This window comes from Hyperolius riggenbachi, chromosome 10 (assembly GCF_040937935.1).
Source record: "Hyperolius riggenbachi isolate aHypRig1 chromosome 10, aHypRig1.pri, whole genome shotgun sequence".
Lineage (NCBI taxonomy): Eukaryota > Metazoa > Chordata > Amphibia > Anura > Hyperoliidae > Hyperolius > Hyperolius riggenbachi.
Window position 1 is genome coordinate 15,333,917 of NC_090655.1, and position 20,221 is coordinate 15,354,137.

The 20,221-nt window shown below is 47.1% G+C and overlaps 1 protein-coding gene across 1 annotated transcript; it reads right to left on the reverse strand.

Annotated features, from left to right (window-relative positions):
* Window positions 1-210: 210 nt before the first annotated feature.
* Window positions 211-13,975, reverse strand: CLRN3 (clarin 3). The gene is made up of 3 exons (XM_068257336.1): window positions 13,680-13,975; window positions 8,558-8,737; window positions 211-2,484 (listed from the first exon to the last, which is right to left on the reverse strand). The coding sequence occupies exons 1-3, from the start codon at window positions 13,927-13,929 to the stop codon at window positions 2,210-2,212; spliced, it is 705 nt and encodes a 234-aa protein (XP_068113437.1). The 5' UTR covers window positions 13,930-13,975; the 3' UTR covers window positions 211-2,209.
* Between the last annotated feature and the right edge of the window lie 6,246 nt (window positions 13,976-20,221).

Consider the following 20,221-nt stretch of genomic DNA (forward strand, 5'->3'; position numbering starts at 1 on the left):
CAGGCGGCTCCGGTAATGGGCCGACTTCAGGTGAAGTTGCGCGTGCTCGGCCCGTTGCACCCTATGTTGGCGTGTTACTGGAGTCGCTAGCAGGACTGTGGAGGGGGCCAGGAGGATGCCAGGAACCTTGTGGGCTATGGTGGGCTGGAGGAAGCCTCAGGTAAGTCCAGTTTTCAGTTTTTTGACACCAGTCAGGGTCCCTTTAAGGACATAGAGGTGAAAATAAAACTGAGGAAGATAAATAATCGTATCTATATTCCTAATCCACAATTTTTTTCTATTTTAATCTACTTTTTAAGTTTTTACATTTCATTGTGTCTCTGCTCACACATTCATTGAAGTATGCCAAAGCCAAAGCCGGGACAAGGTCCTTCCAGCACCCAAGGCTGAGACACGTAGTGCGCCCCTCCATCCCTGCCACCCCAGCCGTCACACACTGATTGCTATTAGACTAAGAGGCGCCACAGGGCCCACAACCTCCCCAACACCTTAATATGTAGTTCTCTGGCTTGCAGTCACTGCTATGTATCCCCTTTTATTATTTTTTTCTGCTTCAAACACAATTAGGAATGACAGCTGAATGAATTCTGCGCCCCCTCCTACACTGCGCCCTGAGGCTGGAGCCTCTCCAGCCTATGCCTCGGCCCGGCCCTGGCCAAAGCTATAATGTATCGACCCTTTTGATCTCTTTCCTGCTTTCAGAAGCCATTTACTGCCACAAGAGAGTTTTATGGTTGTAGTTCCTTATCAGTGAGAGTTCCGCTATAATCTGACCAGGTCTCACTGCACAGAAACTGTCACTTGCATACCTGATGTTTAACTTTTTCAAAGTAAGAAAAAAGGAATACAGCAGTTATTTGTGTGCTTAGCTCTGTACATACACGTTCTGCTATCAAAAATATCATCCTGAAAAGTGTGTAACATCAGAACATTTATTCTCAACAGTTTCCACTTCCATAAATGTACACTAAAATCAGAGAGTTCAGTCTTGCCTGCACAGTCATGCTGTCTGCTCTCATATCTTTGCAGAGAAAAGTCAGACTGGTGTTCATCGTTGTCTGGGAATAAGCCCAAGAAGACCAGGAGATCAGCAGACACAGTAGACACTTGGACAAAAAAGCATGACTTATCAGAAGTGAGTCGGTGATGAGGAGGTTAACAGAGAGGAGAGCAGACAGCATGACTTATCAGAAGGGAGGGGTGAGGAGGGAGTTAGCAGGGAGGAGAGTAGACAGTGTGACTCATCAGAAGTGAGGGGTGAGGAGGGAGTATGCAGAGAGGAGAGCAGACAGCATGACTCATCAGAAGAGAAGGGTGTGGAGGGAGTTATCAGAGAGGAGAGTAGACAGCATGACTTATCAGAAGGGAGGGGTGAGGAGTGAGTTAGCAGAGAGGAGAACAAACAGCATGACTTATCAGAAGGGAGGGATGAGGAGTGAGTTAGCAGAGAGGAGAACAAACAGCATGACTCATCAGAAGGGAGGGGTGAGGAGGGAGCTAGCAGAGTTAGCAGAGAGGCGAACAGACAGCATGACTCATCAGAAGGGAGAGGGGAGGAGGGAGTTAGCAGAGCAGGTGGGAGCAGTTGCAGATCCCACCACCCACCATGCTATGGTTGGATCTCAACAATTTTCAGCTGTCTGAACTAGGAAAACCTATATAAGGTAAATTTGTATCCACTACAAGGTCCCTTTAAGCCATGCATCCATCCCACATGGCCTGTTGATCACCTCAGCTCTGTTGTCTAAGATGATATGACCAAAGTTTTAAAACAGGACTTTTACCTGAAGAAGCCTCACCACCAAAAAATAGAACATTCAGGCCCTCCTTTAGTTAACCTATCAAATTGTGTATTTACAATTTAGCTTTAATAGATTAGATTGTACTCCTCTTCAGCGCCCCCTAGTGACTTTCTGTAGTGTTTCTGTAAGTAAAAGCCTATATAAGCTTTCAACGTAAATTTTATAAAAGACCTTGTAGAAGTTTACTGCAAAAATAATACTTTAATATGCTGTAAATGAGTGCGTAGAAGCAGTTAGAGTCTATTCGCTGGTGGAATCTCCTCATTCTAGGGTTGTTAGAGTTTTACATTCGCACACATGCCTCTCTGGCCTGGAACTGTTCTCCGCAGACCGTCTTGCCGATTTATCGTGGAAGCAATTAACTGATAAGTCCCTGGCCAGGCTTGCGGTGACCCCAGCCTCTGCTCTCAGAATAAGATGACGTCCTTGCTGGCGGACTCCATCGGCCTCTCCTGTTGTTTCTGCTGGCTGTAGCGGATGTGTTGGTAGTAGTAGATGACCCCGATGGTGCACATACTCAGGAATATACTGAGGAGGAGGAGCCAGTACGAGTAGCCGTATGTGTTCTGACTGCTGCTAAACTCATCGCTTCCCATGTCCATGGCTTTCACCAGCTCCCTCGGCAGCTTGTTCACCTCTATGTTGATAGCATAGACAATCATAGCAAGCAGGACTAGAATCCCTAGAGGGGGTGAAGAAATAAAAAGTTAATAAAATAAACAATACTTCAAAACTGGAACTCTTCAAAACTTTTTTTTCTTATTCTTTGATAGAAAAGTGGTAGGGCAGGGCAGTTGTTGACCAAAGACATTAGAAGCCGTCGCCTGGAGCGCTATTGGTACTCAGGGGTGCCAACACAGGAAGGGTTAGACCTGTGTGGCTTTTATATCTTGTCTGTGTTCTAGATGGGAAATCTCTCCCTCACTTTCTGTTTCTTGGTGGTCGTGCACATGTCCTCTTGCCACAAATGGAAACAGTTTTGAAAAAGCCAACCACCACAGAAGTCGCTGCTCACCACTGCTCATCCGAACGCTTACAACCCCCTCCCCCCCCCCCCCCTTTCACACACACACACACACACACACACACACACACACACACACACACACACACACACACACACACACACAGTCACACACACACACACATACACATACACACACACACACCACACACACACACACACACACACACACACACCACACACACACACACTTCCCACTCAACACATACAGTTTTAGCGGATGTTTTAACTAAAAAATGTTGGCCAATCCAGGGTACATAAAGATCTTACTCTTATTTGCCTGGACTCAGGTCTGGATTTACACCACAGGAGCCCATAGGCACAGATTTCCTGGCACCTTAGACTTCACCCCTCATGAACCTACGAACCCCACCAAGCTCCACCGCAAGTGTGCTGGCTGTCTCAGCTCACTTCTCCCTTACTTCCCTTGCCCATTATAGGTAGCTTCAGGTGCCCCATAGCATTAGTTAGCCAGAAGGACCCCCAATGTCATGTAGCTAGGGGTGCCACTAAGTATTATGTAGCTAGAGGAACCTCAGAATTAAGTAGCTAGCCACGTTCACATCATCAAACTCAGATGGCCGTGCGATTGGAACATAACGCTTCGGATCGCATGCCATCTGCGTTTGTATGCGTTGCATGGCTGATCGCATTCACTTAAAGTGAATAGAGATGAGCGTAATGACTTAATTACGATTTCGCGAAATTTCGCGTAATTAGTGTAATTACGATTATGGCCGTAAGTACATAATCGTAATGAAGAAGGATTTCGCGAAATTCCGCGTAAGCGTAATTTTCGCATTACAGTGGGTATCGCGAAATTACGTTTGCCTTGCATGCAACCGTTTGTAAGCGTAGTTACATAACGTAATTTCGCGATAGTTCATATTACTGTAAGCGTTAATTTTCGCGTCGTTTTCGCGTTACGGAATGCTATTTCGCATATAAAATTCGCCATGTAGTGATATTTCGCATCAAAATTCGGCATGCAGACAAAAATGCCTTCGGCGAAAATTCGCGAGCAGCCCTGCTAATAAGTAATTACGAAATTCGCGAAATTACGAAGAAATGCGAAATTACGTTATGGTTTAACGCGAAATTACGTTATGGTTAACGCGAAATTACGATATGAACAAAACGCGACATTACGCGTTGAAAATTACGCTTACGGTATTTTCAATTACGATTTTAATGGCAATTACGCTACCATAATTTTGCATCGTAATAGCAAATTTCGCATGCGTAATTATAGTAACGCGAAATTTCGAAAATTTCGGCTCAACACTATGAATGGGTCAGCCGTGCGTTTTGTTAAAAAATGCGTGCAGCATGCGTTCCCGGACTGCACTGGTCCGGAACGCATGCAGTGTGAACATCAGACAGTGCAGTTTATGCACTTTCTGATGTCTGCCTCTTGCATGCGTTACCGAAATCCGGACGGCAAAACATGTAGTGTGAACGGGGCCTTAGAGGTGCCCCCGACTGAAGGAAGATCTCGTCAGTGAAATGCAGAGAGCGGGATGATATAAAAGAACACCGAAAGCCCGATATAGTGTAGTATGTATTGAATAACAAGGGAAAATTGAATGTGAGAATAAGATACTCACAAACCAGGTTTACCTTCCAGGCAACCACTGTACATGCAGGTGTGGAGATTATCCTGTCCTCACTCAGGAGTCAGGATTAAGAAGTCGCTCTCTGTAGATCGGAAAGAAAGGGGTAGATCACCCCTCCACCAAGGGTGGACACAAATCTGGTAGTAGAGAACAGAGGCGCTCTTCATGCTCCTGACTGGATTCTGTCTATGCCCCTGATGAAGCGGGCTATACCTGCGAAGCGTGTTGCATCTTTCTTGGGGAATATACAATACATTTGTTTTGTCAAAATTGACAGTTACCATGTCTGCTTCTTGGAGGTATGTCCACTGCTGCCTCCCAAGCATTTTTAAAGTGTTTAGACATTTTTATCCTGCTGGCACCTCTGTTCTCTACTACCAGAGAGCAGGATGAGTAACCCCTCATTTACATGCTCTGAACTCCTGATAGGTAATGAAGGAGGGAGGGAGGCTCTCAGAGTGTGGGGAGTGAGATGCCTTTCATCATCAGGCACCTGTAGGCACGTGCCTACAGTGCCTTATGGTTAGGCTTATGGTTAGGCTTATCGCACCGCCAGACCACGGGAGGTGCAGTAAGCCTAAGCGCACCCCCCCCCCCCCCCCCACACACACACACAGGACATCAATCTCCAATTCTATTTAGCACTCAATTCCGTGCACTGCGCACAGTATGTAGTACGCAGTGGGTTTGGCATTGAAGGAGGCCCTTCTCCCCACTGCTGCATGCCCGCTCCTCCTTGGAGAGGTCTGTCTTCTGACTTTTATTACTTCAACTGTTCCTGAACTATTTACTTTTTCTCTGCCAGAGGAGAGGTCATTAGTTCAGAGACTGCTCTGAAAGAATCATTTTGAATGCTGAGTGTTGTGTAATCTGCACATATTATAGAATCATGCAATGTTAGAAAAAACACTATATACCTGAAAATAAAAATATGAGAATATTTTCTTTGCTGCTAATCTTCTAGTAATTATTCATAGTACACAACCAATTCACTATATCATATTTTTTTTCCCGCTTCAGTGTCTCTTTAAGCCACGCCCCTGCCACACCCCTGATTCGGTCCCCGCTCACCCCTAGTCACGCATACCATAAAGATTTCATTAAAAAAATATGTTTTATATTTCAAACCACACTGGTTCTTTTCTATCCTGGTTCATTTTCCTTCATATTAACATTTTACAATTAGTAATATATCAATTGAAAGGATGGGAATAAAGTTTAGAGTCAATCAAACACATTTTAGTAGAGAAATATATATATTTACATAGAAAGAGGGACAAAGTCCTTAAAGAGGGACAAATGAGGTGGACAGGGGGACAGGGCTCCCAAAGAGGGACAGTTGGGAGCTATGAGTCCTTTATGATAAAAAGTACTTTTTTGAAAACTTGTTTGTAAACTTTTTCAAAAGTGAGATATTACCCTGCATTTCAACTTTGCTCTAAAACATTATTTACAGTATATTATATGCAACCAGCATTTTTTTTTTTACTAGACCAGCATTGGAAGGGTTACACAGGGCTTTAAAGTCCCTAGAGATTTCTGCAACCGAATCCGAACTTGAGTTAGATACTTTTTGTTTACAAATATGTGTTTATTATGACTCATCTCTCTCACTGAGAAGGAGCTTGGAGGACAGTCAAAGAGATGTATCTATTGATAAACAGTTACACACTAACTAAATAGAATGTAACCATCTGAATGTCTGCACGGAACTTAAAACCTCTGTGTTTAACCCTTCCAATGCTGGTCTAGTAAAAAAAAAATGCTTTTTGCATATGATATGCTGTAAATAATGTTTTAGAGCAAAGTTGAAATGCAGGGTTATATTCCGCTTTAAGACGCTATGCATTGTGCTCATTATTTCCCCTTTCCTGTGGAAAATGCAGTACAAGATTTTCACCACATGGCGGTGCTTGCTTTTTGGTGGGAGTCCATGTGAAATGTTTGTCTATCGTCCCTCCTGTACCAGAATGCCCTGTGACCGAGCTTTGTCTGTCTCGCTCATGTGTGTTTCCAGGGTGTGTTCACATCCGTCATCATTATTATGGCGCCAATAAAGATAGAGATGTCTCTCTGTGAGCCGTTATTGATTATACCTCAGTTTCTACAAAGCAAGCCGTGTGCGGAGGTGACATCACACCCGAGAAAGAGGGGGGATAAGCACAACAACACTGATCTAACCAGCAAACTCTCACTGATGCAGGGAGAAACTGAAATTCTGCCTGACGCAAGTAAAAAGCGCTATTTACGTATCTCTCCAGCAGCTGCTGGGGAAATACGTAAAGAGCGCACTTCCTCTAGCGCAGACTAGCCGCAACTGGAGGAAGTTACGGGACCCAATACCGGAGCTGCAGGCAGCAGAGGACGGCGGGGTGGGAGAGATCCGTGCCCATGGGGCTGGAGGAAGCCCCCGGTATGTTTAAAAAGGTAAGTATCTCTCGTCTCTGGTTTCCTTCAACTACAGCAATGGTGCAGTGCCAGCAGGATTCTTTTTTTCCTTGACCTTTTTTAGCTATGGTAACAAGCTTATCTCAGCAAGCAAATAACAGATAGCTTTCTATTTTGGATAAGACACTAAAAGGGCCCACACACCTAACGATTTTCCCGCCGATATACAGCAGATTCGATCAGTGTGATCAAATCTGCTGTGAAATCGTTGCGCAAACGCTGACCGAATGATCGATTTCCATCCGAAATCGATCATTCCTGTCGATCTGTCCATGCAGAAGATTTCGCTCGATCACCGGCGGGTCGGGAGTGCATCGATAGCGGCATTCAAATTTCCGACGACCGACGCTAGCGGCAATACATTACCTGCCTCGCCGGCGTGTGTCCCCGCTGTCACCGCTGCTCCATCTCCGCTGGGTTCTGGCAGGCTTCACTTCTTCCTGTCCCGAACAGGAAGTTTAAACAGTAGAGCGCCCTCTACTGTTTAAACTTCCCCAGACAGGAAGAAGTGAAACCTGCCGGAACCCAGCGGAGATGGCGCAGCGGTGACAGCGGGGACACACGCCGGCGGGGCAGGTAATGTATGCGCAGGGGGGGGAGGCGGCGGCAACTTCACAGATAGTGAATCGGTTTCATGCTGAAATCGATTCACAATCTGTTTGCAGTAAAGGCAGCCATACGATCCCTCTCTGATCAGATTCGATCAGAGAGGGATCTATCTGTTGGTCGATCTGATGGCAAATCGGCCAGCGTATGGCCACCTTAAGGACACTATAGGTAGCCATACACTGGTCGATTTGCCATTAGATCGACCAGCTGACAGATCCCTATCTGATCGAATCTGATCAGAGAGGGATCGTATGGCTGCCTTTACTGCAAACAGATTGTGAATCGGTTTCAGCCTGAAACCGATCACAATCTGTGGAGCCGCCGCTGCCGCCTGTCCCCCCCCCCCCCTGCATACATTACCTGAAGCTGGCTCCGGGTCCTCTCCTCCGCGCTGCACCCAGCACCGCATCCCAGCGTACACTGTGTCACTCCGTGACCAGGAAGTTCAAATAGAGCGCCCTCTATTTGAACTTCCTGGTCACTGGAGTGACACAGGAAGTTAATGTACGCTGGGATGGAAGCAAGAGAGAAGCGCGGAGAAGATGCGGAGAAGACGCGGAGAAGATGCCCGGGAGCCAGCGTCAGGTAATGTATAACTGTATCGGATCGGCCGCCGCTAGCGACGCGCTCCCTACCCGCGGGCGATCGACAGAAGTAACCCGCACGGCGCGATCGACGGACCGATCCGATTTCGGGAGGAAATCGGATCGGCGGGTGCATTCCCAGTGATCGAATCTGCTGTCGAATCGGCGGCAAATCGGGCCAGTGTATGGCCAGCTTATGACCAGAAGGTTATTGAATCTCCCTAACCCTTTGAAAGGTTTACACAGTGATGTAAGCCTGTTGTCTAGGTAATGTTTGCTATGGGAGGGACATTCAGCTGTGGCAGTAGGGAGAGAAAATTAACACTGAGCTGGATTGAAGGAAAAAAAGAGAAAAGGGCAGAAGTGATGTCACTTTTGGCATCGTAGAGAAACAGTAAAGATGGAAACCAGTAGAAATATTTTTTTCTTTTTTCCATATCACTTTATGAGGTTCTCCGCTCTGTGTGTGTTTACCGTTTATGGAAGACCAGACATAAACCCCCAGCGGACCCAGGAAGGTGAGGTAGGGGTTGCTGACGCTGTTCAGGCATGTGGTCGCCAATCCCAAGAAGCAGGAGATGAGGGCGGCCACCAGGAAGAAGATGACGATGATGTGGGAGACTTTAATCGTGGTGCTATTTAACACGTCAAACACTGAAATGAGAGGAAAGATAGGAATGACCCAACAATCATGAACACCGTATCAGTGATTATAGTATAAAGTACAGGAGTGTGCAGTGCAATGGTGGCATTTCTGTACAAATGTTTAAAACTCTGCACTGCGATGTTTACAAACTAAAAAGCTTACATACTTAAAGGGACACTGAGCACGGTAAAAAAAAAGCAAATCTGGACTTACCTATGGCCGCGAGGTCCTTCATTGTCCTCTGGCCCGTTGGCGGCTCAGTAAACCTGGCAACTTCGGGCAAAGTGGCGCAATGCTGTCCGTCCAGACTCCCAGCAGGTCATTGCGACTGTGGCCGTAAGGGTCCTGCGCATGCGCACTTCAGTCTTTCGAGTACTGCGCATGTGCAGGACCATTACGGCAACAGGCATGTGATGGCACCGGGGGCACATGTGTGACTTTGGCTGAAGATGCCAGGTTTACGGAGCCACCGGTGGGACCATGCAGGTGATCCAGAGGACACAGAAGGGCCTCGTGGGCTACGGGGGGCTGAAGGAAGCCCCAGGCAAGTCCAGGCTTGCTTTTTTTTTACTATTTAAAGTCCCTTTAAAGGACCACTCCAGTGAAAAAAGTAAGCAGTTACCATAAATCTGACAGAATCAACAAGTTTTGGACAATTCCATCTCCTCATGGGGGATTCTCATAGTTTTCTTTGTTTTCAAAAGCATTTCCTGAATGGCAAGTCTAGCTGCCAGAATAGTGGCCATACATCAGGCGACTCGGCGGCCGATCGACCATCCAATCTGATTATTTTAATCAAATTGGATGAAAATCGATGCTGCCAAGTGCATGCTCGACCGAGAAAGCGACCAAATTCGGGACGGAAATTGGTCACATTGTTGATCGTGAATGCTGCAAGGCGTCGGGCCGAAGTTGGTTGGTCGGGTGCGCTGTGGGAACGGCGTGCAATTTCCTAACGATCGAAGAAACCATTCTTAGGAAACCACGTGAGGCGCGCGTATGAGGAAAAGGAATCCCGGAAGCCTGTGGGGACAAGTGGAGGCTGCGGACAGGCAGGGGCGTAGCTTGGGGTGGGCGGGGTAGGACACGTGCCCCCGGGCGCTGGGTCCCTAGGGATGCCCAGCCATGACCTGTGTTTTTTTAATTAATTTATTTATTTTCCCCCAGCGGGAGCGCAGAGAAGAGGGAGAGCTGTGGACACAGCGGTGGGGAAGGGGGGGAAGTCTCGCCCCCTTTCCCTCACCTTAGGGCTCACCCTCTCTCTCGCTCCCCCTGCAGATATGAGCAGCGGGCGGCAGAACACTTACTCCATTCACGTGGAGAAGACAGATCTGTGCTCTGCTAATCTGGTCTAGTCTAGACCAGATTAGCGGAGCACAGATCTGTCTTCTCCGCGTGAATGGAGTAAGTGTTCTGCGCCCGCTGCTCATATCTGCAGGGGGAGCGAGAGAGAGGGTGAGCCCTAAGGTGAGGGAAAGGGGGCGAGACTTCCCCCCTTCCCCACCGCGGTGTCCACAGCTCTCCCTCTTCTCTGCCCTCCCGCTGGGGGGGGGGGGGGGCACCTGGCTACATATTCTGGGGACATATATCCCTGGCTACTTATACTGGGGACATATATACCCCTGGCAACTTATACTGGGTACATATATCCCTAGCTACTTATATTGGGGACATATATACACCTGGCTACTTATACTGGGGACATATACCCCTGCCTAAATATACTGGGCACATATACCCCTGGCTACTTATACTGGGGACATATACCCCTGCCTATATATACTGGGCACATATACCCCTTGCTACTTATATTGGGTACATATGCCCCTGGCTACTTGTACTGGGGACATATATACAGCTGGCTACTTATATTGGGGGCATATACCCCTGGCTACTTATACTGGGTACATATGACTCTGGCTACTTATACTGGGGACATATATACAGCTGGCTACTTATATTGGGGACATATACCCCTGCCTACATATACTGGGCACATATACCCCTTGCTACTTATACTGGGGACATATACCCCTGACTACATATACTGGGCACATATACCCCTGGCTACTTATACTGGGGACATATACCCCTGGCTACTTATACTGGGCACATATACCCTTGCCTACATATACTCCTGGCTACATATACTGGGGATATATACCCCTGACTACATATACTGGGCACATATATCCCTGGCTACTTATACTGGGACATATACTCCAGACTACATATACTGGGCACATATACTCCTGGCTACTTATACTGGGGACATATATACACCTGGCTACTAATACTGGGGACATATACCCCTGACTACATATACTGGGGACATATACCCCTGGCTACTTATACTGGGGACATCTATACACCTGGCTACTAATACTGGGGACATATACCCCTGACCACATATACTGGGCACATATATCCCTGGCTACTTATACTGGGAACATATATACACACCTGGCTACTTATACTGGGGACATATACACCCATGACTACATATACTGGGCACATATATCCCTGGCTACTTATACTGGGGACATATACTCCGGACTACATATACTTGGCAAATATACCCCTGACTACATATACTGGGCACATATATCCCTGGCTACTTATACTGGGGACATATACTGCTGGCTACATATACTGGGCACATATACCCCTTGCTACTTATACTGGGGACATATACTGCTGGCTACATATACTGGGGACATATACCCCTGGCTACTTATACTGAGGACATACAGTATATACACCTGGCTACTTATACTGGGCACATATACCCCTGGCTACTTATACCGGGGACATACTGTATACTCCTGGCTACATATACTGGGCACATATACCCCTGGCATCTTATACTGGGGACATATATACACCTGGCTACTTATACTGGTCACACATATACACCTGGCTACTTATACTGGGCACATATACCCCTGGCTACTTATACTGGGGACATATATACACCTGGCTACCTATTCTGGGGACACCTATAGGCCTGGTTACTTCCACTGGGGACACCTATAGACCTGTTTACCTATACTGGGGGCACCTATTTTGGGGGAACTGCTGCCAGATTATGTGTATGTTGGGGGAACCACTGCTGCCAGATTATGTCTATTTTTGGGGGAACCATTGCCAAATTATCTGTATTTTGGAGGAACCTCTGCCATATTACATGTATTTGTGGTGAAATGCTGTCAGATTAAATGTATTTTGGGGGAAACACTATGGCAGAGCTCAAACTTCCCTGGCAGTCCTTTTACACCACTGCTAAGGTCATGTATATTTGGCCCCACCCATTGCCATGCCCCTATTCTGTTGCATAGCCACGCCCCCTTTTTTGGAGCGGACCCCCCTTACAGGGCGCATTAACAGTCTTTGTCCACAGGCGCTGAAAGCCCTAGCTACGCCTCTGTGGTCAGGTAATGTATACTTTACACGGGGGGACATTAAATTAGGGGGGCTCAGCGGCGGATGGCGCACAGGGCCGATTCCAGATCGATTTCATGCTGAAATTGATTAGGAATCGGTTTGTGGTGTATGGGCAGCTGACAGATCTCTTATCAGATTCGATAAGAGAGAGCTTTGTCTCTTGGTCGAATCTGCCCATACATTGCTAGATCTATGGACACCTTAAGATGCCAGCCTCCCTAACAGCAGTTGGGTTTAGCAACTGCTGTTCACAAAATGCTTTTGAAAACAAAGAAAACCCTGAGGGCACTTTCACACTGGGACGTTGCGTTGCGCACGTTTTACGCGTCTTGCGCTTGCCTAATGCAAGTCAATGGGGCAGTCCGCTGGAAGTTCTCAATCTGACGCTGAACTACGTTACCGCGCGGCTTCTGCGGCGACTTGCAACTCCACCGGAACCCCCCCAGTGGTCTCCCTGTGGCCCCTGCATGTTCCGTAGCTCAGCTACCTTGTGATAACTTACCTCTGCCGGCAGCTGCTCCATTCTGGTCTCCGTCTTTAGCCACGCTGCCTGCCTCTTCTCCATTTGCTGCATGTTATGTGTGTAAATAACATGTGGAAGGAATAGAGGTTAGCAGCGTGGCTGAAGATGGAGATCAGAATGGAGCAGCTGCCTGGACAGGTGAGATATCACAAGGTAGCTGAGCTACGGAACATGCGGGGGCCACGGGAGCAGTCAGGGGGAGACCACCTGGGGGGTCCGGTGATGCAGGGGCCTCTGGAGTGGTCGAGGCCTTGGAGCAACTGTCCTTTTTGCCTCAATGGCAGCGCCGGCCTTGCCCCTCCCCCCACATGGAATAAAACACCTTACACTAGTTTTGGCATTTGTGGCTATCTGGACTGAACAATTATAAAAGGCAATGATGTAACAACATGTTGAAGATAAGTGACTAGGTGGGGTTGCTGGCTGGGATTTAGGGCATGGGAGGACTGATACGGGGCACATGCCACTAACCATGCTAACTGAGAATGAAGGTTGGTGGGAAAACGGTGGGAAATCTTGGAGAGGTGTTTTGAAGCCCTTGGTGTAATAGTGACAGGAAGTGAGGTGAATCCTGGGCCAACAATGCCACAAACAGCATTAATAATGACATGGCACTCTGCCTAATTTATTTCCAGTATTTATATAACCAGGGGCGTAACTAATAATCATGGGGCCCCACTGTAATGTTCACACCATTTCTCTTGCCTACACCTGGTGCCCCTCAAAGCCTGGTGGTCCATCTTACAAGGGTCATGAAACAAGTGTGGACAACGTAATCTTCACACCTATAACAAATGTAGCCGCAAAAACTCCTGATCTGAAGGATGGACCCTTTTATCAGTGGGAGTGAAGTAGTGGGGGCCCCCTTTAGATCTGGGACGCCCTACAGTCGCAGGGCAGCTCCCCTGTAGTTACGCCCCTGAATATAACACTAACATATATTTCAGCTGTATCTAGAGAACAAAAACACCCTCAAGAGTTACCGTCAGCCGACGTCCATGGAGTTCCCAGTCCAACGCCTTCAGTGATATCTTTCTGGTATCCTCCCTTGAAGAGGCCAAGCTCTACAGAGGCAATTCCAGAATAATTCCCCGTTGAAGTCGGAGTGCTTGAGAACTGGACCTTGCTAAAGACCCACTCCTGAGTGCCGAGACAGGTGCAGATGATAGCGAAGGACCCCAGGCTTGATACAAAACCAGCGAAGAACAGCAGAGTCTTCTGCTTTGATGGCATCTTATGGTTGATCTCCCTTTCTGGTCTACTCCTCTGATCTAGGCCACCCCTGTCCCTAAAGACTGCAGCTGTAACTACACAGTGACGGCACACGGCTGGATTTAATATTTCTAGCTAGTCATCCCGCTGGACTTTGTCCTGGCACATGTCATAAATGTTCCCAGCAATTAGATCCTGATCTTTCGGACTGTGTTGCTATGGATTCAACTACAGGAAGAAACATACAGAAGAAAAGGAATGCCAAGGGCAGGGCCGGTTCTAGCTACAATGGAGTCCCGGGGGCAACAATTAATATGAGGCCCCCCCAATCAATCCCCCCCCCCCCCAAAAAAAAAAAATCCACTGCAGGGTAGCCAAAGAAATGGTAGGATACCTGGTGGAAGGTAGATGAACAATGTGCTTGCTGCAGAGGTAATGTATGTGACCCCGATGCTCCTGCTGCCCATATTCTGCATTAACCCTGGCAGCAGAAGAATTTCAGTCTTGCACCCATTGTTTAGTATAGCCAGAGGGTGGGACATACTGGCCTTGTTTGCCCTTATTATAGCGCCAGCCCTGGTCCACAGAGACAGACAGACGCAGTCCACAGAGACAGACAGACGCAGTCCACAGAGACAGACAGACGCAATCCACAGACAGACAGATGCAGTCCACAGAGGCAGACAGACGCAGTCCACAGAGACAGACAGACGCAGTCCACAGAGACAGACAGACGCAGTCCACAGAGACAGACAGACGCAGTCCACAGAGACAGATGCAAACCACAGAGACAGACAGACGCAGTCCACAGAGGCAGACAGACGCAGTCCACAGAGGCAGACAGACGCAGTCCACAGAGACAGACAGACGCAGTCCACAGAGACAGACAGACGCAGTCCACAGAGACAGACAGACACAGTCCACAGAGACAGATGCAAACCACAGAGACAGACAGACGCAATCCACAGACAGACAGATGCAGTCCACAGAGACAAGACAGACAGACGCAGTCCACAGAGACAGATGCAAACCACAGAGACAGACAGACGCAGTCCACAGAGACAGACAGACACAGTCCACAGAGACAGACAGACACAGTCCACAGAGGCAGACAGACGCAGTCCACAGAGGCAGACAGACGCAGTCCACAGAGACAGACAGACGTAGTCCACAGAGACAGACAGACGCAGTCCACAGAGACAGATGCAAACCACAGAGACAGACAGACGCAATCCACAGACAGACAGACGCAGTCCACAGAGGCAGACAGACGCAGTCCACAGAGACGGACAGACGCAGTCCACAGAGACAGACAGACGCAGTCCACAGAGACAGACAGACGCAGTCCACAGAGACAGATGCAAACCACAGAGACAGACAGACGCAATCCACAGACAGACAGATGCAGTCCACAGAGACAAGACAGACAGACGCAGTCCACAGAGACAGATGCAAACCACAGAGACAGACAGACGCAGTCCACAGAGACAGACAGACACAGTCCACAGAGGCAGACAGATGCAGTCCACAGAGGCAGACAGACGCAGTCCACAGAGACAGACAGACGCAGTCCACAGAGACAGACAGGCGCAGTCCACAGAGACAGAAAGACGCAGTCCACAGAGACAGATGCAAACCACAGAGACAAGACAGACAGACACAGCCAACAAAGACAGGGCAGATGCAGTTTGCAGAGACAGACAAACATAATCCACAGACAGACAGACACGGCCCACAAAGACAGGACAGATGCAGTTCGTAGAGACAGACAAAGGCAATCCACAGACAGACAGGCGCAGTCAAAAGTGACAGACACAGTCCAAAGAGACACACAGATGCAGTCCACAGAGACAGACTGACTGTTCACAGAGACACAGACAGACCCATGCAGAAGCCTAGCCTCCTTTAGCACTGGAAGGGTTAATAAAATGTACAGTTTGTAGCAAACACAGTATGTGACCTGTTCAGCACTGGGAGGGTTAACGGAATGCAGAAGAAATTGTATGCAATCAATAGAGCCCCAGCAAGCACTGGCAGGGTTAATAGATGCATCAAAACAAGTGTTGTTGTTACGTTGTTGTTACATTGTAACTTCTCAAGATGTATGAAGTTGTTGGGAATTTTTTTTCAGTTGTTTTAGTAAAAACCTTTGAAGGCAAATAGAACATATAGATGCAGCACAAACAGTATACAATGTATAGTGCCCTGACCAGCCCTGGACAGGTTAACTGAATGTATTAGATGAAACAGAAGCAGTATATACTGTATAATACTAGCTGATAACCCCGAGTTGCCCAGGTATGTATTTGGCTGGTGTTGGCTCCACCCACTTTTTCCAACCCTAACATACAATTTACTCGGTGACCAAGTTTGTGAGCTTTGGCATCAATCATTTGTATATTCCCATAAAAATTAAATAAATCAGATTGGCGGTTTGTGGCTCCGCCCCTCTCCAGCATTTGGACCCCAGTCACCGAATGACCAACTGTAGCAGGTTTGAGGCATCTGCTATTAACAGTGTAAAATTGGCTATTATAGGCTCCACTCACTTTCCTGACTATTAATCTGCACCACAAAAACTGCAAAAACTGCACCCCAGAGGGGCTGAAATACCAGGTATAGTATTTATTTTGTAAAATCTATCGCGGGATATGTTTATTTTGTGCCAAAGCGTTCATCTCTGGTTTCCTTTAATAATCGGGACAAATGGGCAAATAAAATGTGTGGGTTTTATCCACTAGAGAGAGTCTTATTTTAAAACTATAATGGCCGAAAACTGAGAAATAATGAAATTCTTCCATTTTTTTCGTATTATTCCCATTAAGATGCATTTAGAATAAAATAATTCTTAGCAAAATGTACTACCCAAAGAAAGCCAAGGTATAGATCATTTTGTTGTAATAAGTAGTAATAAAGTTATTGGTGAATAAAAGGGAGGAGCGTTGACAGATGAAAATTGCTCTTGTCCGTTAGGGTAAAAACCCCTATGGGGTGTAGTGGTTAGAGGAACTGTAGCCCAGGACTTAACTCCATCCCAATCAATAGCGGATACCCCCTTTCACGTGAGAAATCTTAACCTTTCCTCCAACGGATCATCAGGGGGGTCTGTATGGCTGATATTGTGGCGAAACCTCTCCTACAGTGTGATGTCATCACCATGGTCCTGACAGTTTCCTGTCTGTGAACCTCATTGAATTGTGGGAAATAACTTTTTTCAACTGCCAAGCAACCAGTATCAGCCATATGGACCACCCATTGATCTATTCGAGACAAGTTAAAGATTTCTCATGGGAAAAGGGGAGTTAGCCACTGACTGGGATGCAGTTTACTCCTTGGTTAAAGTTTCTCTTTAACTTGCAGTAAGGGGAGGGGGGATAGGTTTATAAATTATCAACTAATCTAATTGCACAGAGATGACAGTTCCACTTACTTATAAAGGGAGGCATAGTGGCTTCATGATGGCACCTCTGCAACCTGCTCTAACCAGGGAGAGTTCCATCATGGAATATTTACTGGGGCCCACTAAAAATCGCAAAATGCAACTGCAATCACTAAGTGCTTTTTGTAGCAATTTCAACAGCGTTTCCCAGAGCCATTTCTGGTGATTTTAAAGCATATCTCCTAACATTTTGAGATAAGAAATAGGGACACTTTAAGACCCCTGCCACACCTCTTATCACACCCCTGCCACACCCCTAGCCACGCCTCTAGCCACGCATGCCACTAAAAAAGCAAAAGATGTAGTTTTAGAATTCAAACCACACCTGTTCTTTCTAACATTGCTAGTTTTTCTTCAGATTAGCATTTCAAATGAAGAAATATATCAATTTAAACTTTAAATTGTTTAATTGGTCCCCAACTTTATTCCCATCCTTTACATTTTAAATGATGGGAATAAAGTTGGGAGCCAATGAAACACATTTTTAGGCAAAGGGAGAAGTATAGTAGGCTGGCACTACAGCTGATCTACCCTCATCGAGCTGTGTTGTGGTGCGCAGTGTGCTCCTGCCGCCCATTCAGCGCCAGCTGCAGTGTGCTCTGGTAAACAGTAAATAGATATACTGTGGGAAGAAAGAGCATAGGAGAGACCGGCACTACTGCAAAAATGCTGGTTTATTGTGTACAAAAATTCAATGCAAGTGCCATTGCAAAACACATATGAAAAGCATGACGCTAGATCAGGAACGTACCATATATAGGGCTGTGGTTGGTGCGGTGGGTGCTGGGTGCATTAAGCCTGACGGCCATTTCGCGCACGTCTGCACATCTATGGAGGCTGCCCTGTATATGGTACGTTCCTGATCTAGCATCATGCTTTTCATGTGTGTTTTGCAATGGCACTTGCATTGAATTTTTGCACACAATAAACCACCGTTTTTGCAGTAGTGCCGGTCTCTCCTATGCTCTTTCTTCCCACAATATAAATACATTTTTAGCAGGAAAAGTACATATTTGCATAAATCTGTACATCAGTCCTGAAAGAGGGACAATTGGGAATGGGTTCCCAAAGCGAACACAGTGAATCCAGCGCAGGAGACTTGGGCACACTGGGAATAACTTCAGTGCTGCCCGTCAGAAGACGGAGCTGAAGTTCATTTTAAAACACTGTAATTCAGCCTCCAGCAATAGCTGGAAGCCGAATTATTTCATTCCCCACCATCCAAGGCGGCCTGGAGGGGGAATAGTATTTAGCGTGGCCCGGACTTGTGCAGCAGCAGGATCAGCCATATACCGGCTGTATCCTGCGCCCAAGTCTCCCGCGCCGATTCCTTTCCTACGCTCCCAAAGAGGGACTGTCCCTCAGAAAGAGGGACAGTTGGGAGCTATGTTAAAACACTTTTTAATGTAATGCTAGCGATTTCCTCTGCGGTTTCCTTTTTCCGCAGGTGGTGCTGACAATTATTGAGCCTAAGGGCCTATTTCCACTACAGGCAGATTGGATGCAGAATGGATGCAGAAGGGATGCAGAAAAACTGACTCCAATGAATTCCTATGGTCCTGTTTCCACTAAACGCGATTTTTCTGATGTCATAAGAAATGAGGGTGTAGAGATGTTGGCACTGCACTCACTATCCTCTTGGAAAGGTGGGAGGGGGGAGGGAGCGGCACTGTCACACACAGATGAGTATGGAAAGTGTGAATCCTCAGCGTGCTCAGGCAAAGTAATGTCTGTATTTGGAAAGGAGGAGAAAAGCACCGGCACTGCTGTCATTCACGTTATTCATTATTCCAATGTAAAGTACATGCTAAAAACGTGCATATATATATATATGGAGAAAGACACATACCCCAAGGTGGACGTGGATGTGTGGTGGTGGGTGCAGAGGATGAGGAGCCTTACAGCCGTTTCGCGCTATGCGCTTCTACGAAGGCAGCCTCTGTAGAAGCGCATAGCGCGAAACGGCTGTAAGGCTCCTCATCCTCTGCACCCACCGCCACACATCCACGTCCACCTTGGGGTATGTGTATTTCTCCATATATATATGCACGTTTTTAGCATGTACTTTACATTGGAATAATGAATAACGTGAATGACAGCAGTGCCGGCGCTTTCCTCCTCCTTTCCAAATACAGCAATTTTTATGATGCGGATTTTCCCATAGGCATTCATTGGAGTCAGTCTTTCTGCATCCATTCTGCATCCAATCTGTGTGTAGTGGAAACAGGCCCTAACTCAGAATGACACCCTATGAGCTAGGGAGTTGTGAATTGCAGGCTGTACAGGCCTAGTTGTATATATTGAATGATGCAAAAATCAACTACCTATGATTTTTACTTTTTTTTGTCAGCCCAAAGTGAACATGACAGCATCTCCACAGAAGTTCAGTGTGGAAGAGCATAGGAACAAAATCAAGTTCCTGTTTCTCCAAACATTAGTTACACTATTTTGTGACTGAAAGACACTTACTCCCAGCTATAGGGTGGCTAAACAGCACCTAAAATGCACCTGTTTGCCATCCATGTGAAAGACACTTTAGAAAAACAGGTTCCTTAATCATTTCAGCCACACGGACATGAGCCTCTCATCCGCGGCAGGTGCTGCTGCAGCCGCAGGGTCGTGAGGCTGATGTTCGTGCAGTCTGCAGGGCTGTGTGTGCGATCGTGCGGGCGGAAGCCCACAAACGCGATGGTCTCAGCAGCAAAGGGGATTGGTGGCAGGGGACAGAAGTTCCTTGAGCCAATCCGTGCATGTCCACCGAGAATGATCACTGTTTTTGTTCAAAAGCAGTGATCATCATCCCCTAATGGTGCCGCCATGCTGCCTCCCACTTGCTCGTTTCCGCCTCCAATCATTAGATTAATGAATGGGAAC

Bases quoted from the DNA above. Each gene is read 5' to 3' on its own strand.
- CLRN3 (XM_068257336.1), bottom strand. From the start codon at position 13,929: ATGCCATCAAAGCAGAAGACTCTGCTGTTCTTCGCTGGTTTTGTATCA. The intron at 8,738-13,679 runs GTAACTCTTGAG...CTCTCATTTCAG, and splicing joins TCCATGGACGTCGGCTGACG to TGTTTGACGTGTTAAATAGC. The intron at 2,485-8,557 runs GTAAACACACAC...CACCCCCTCTAG, and splicing joins TGTCTGGTCTTCCATAAACG to GGATTCTAGTCCTGCTTGCT.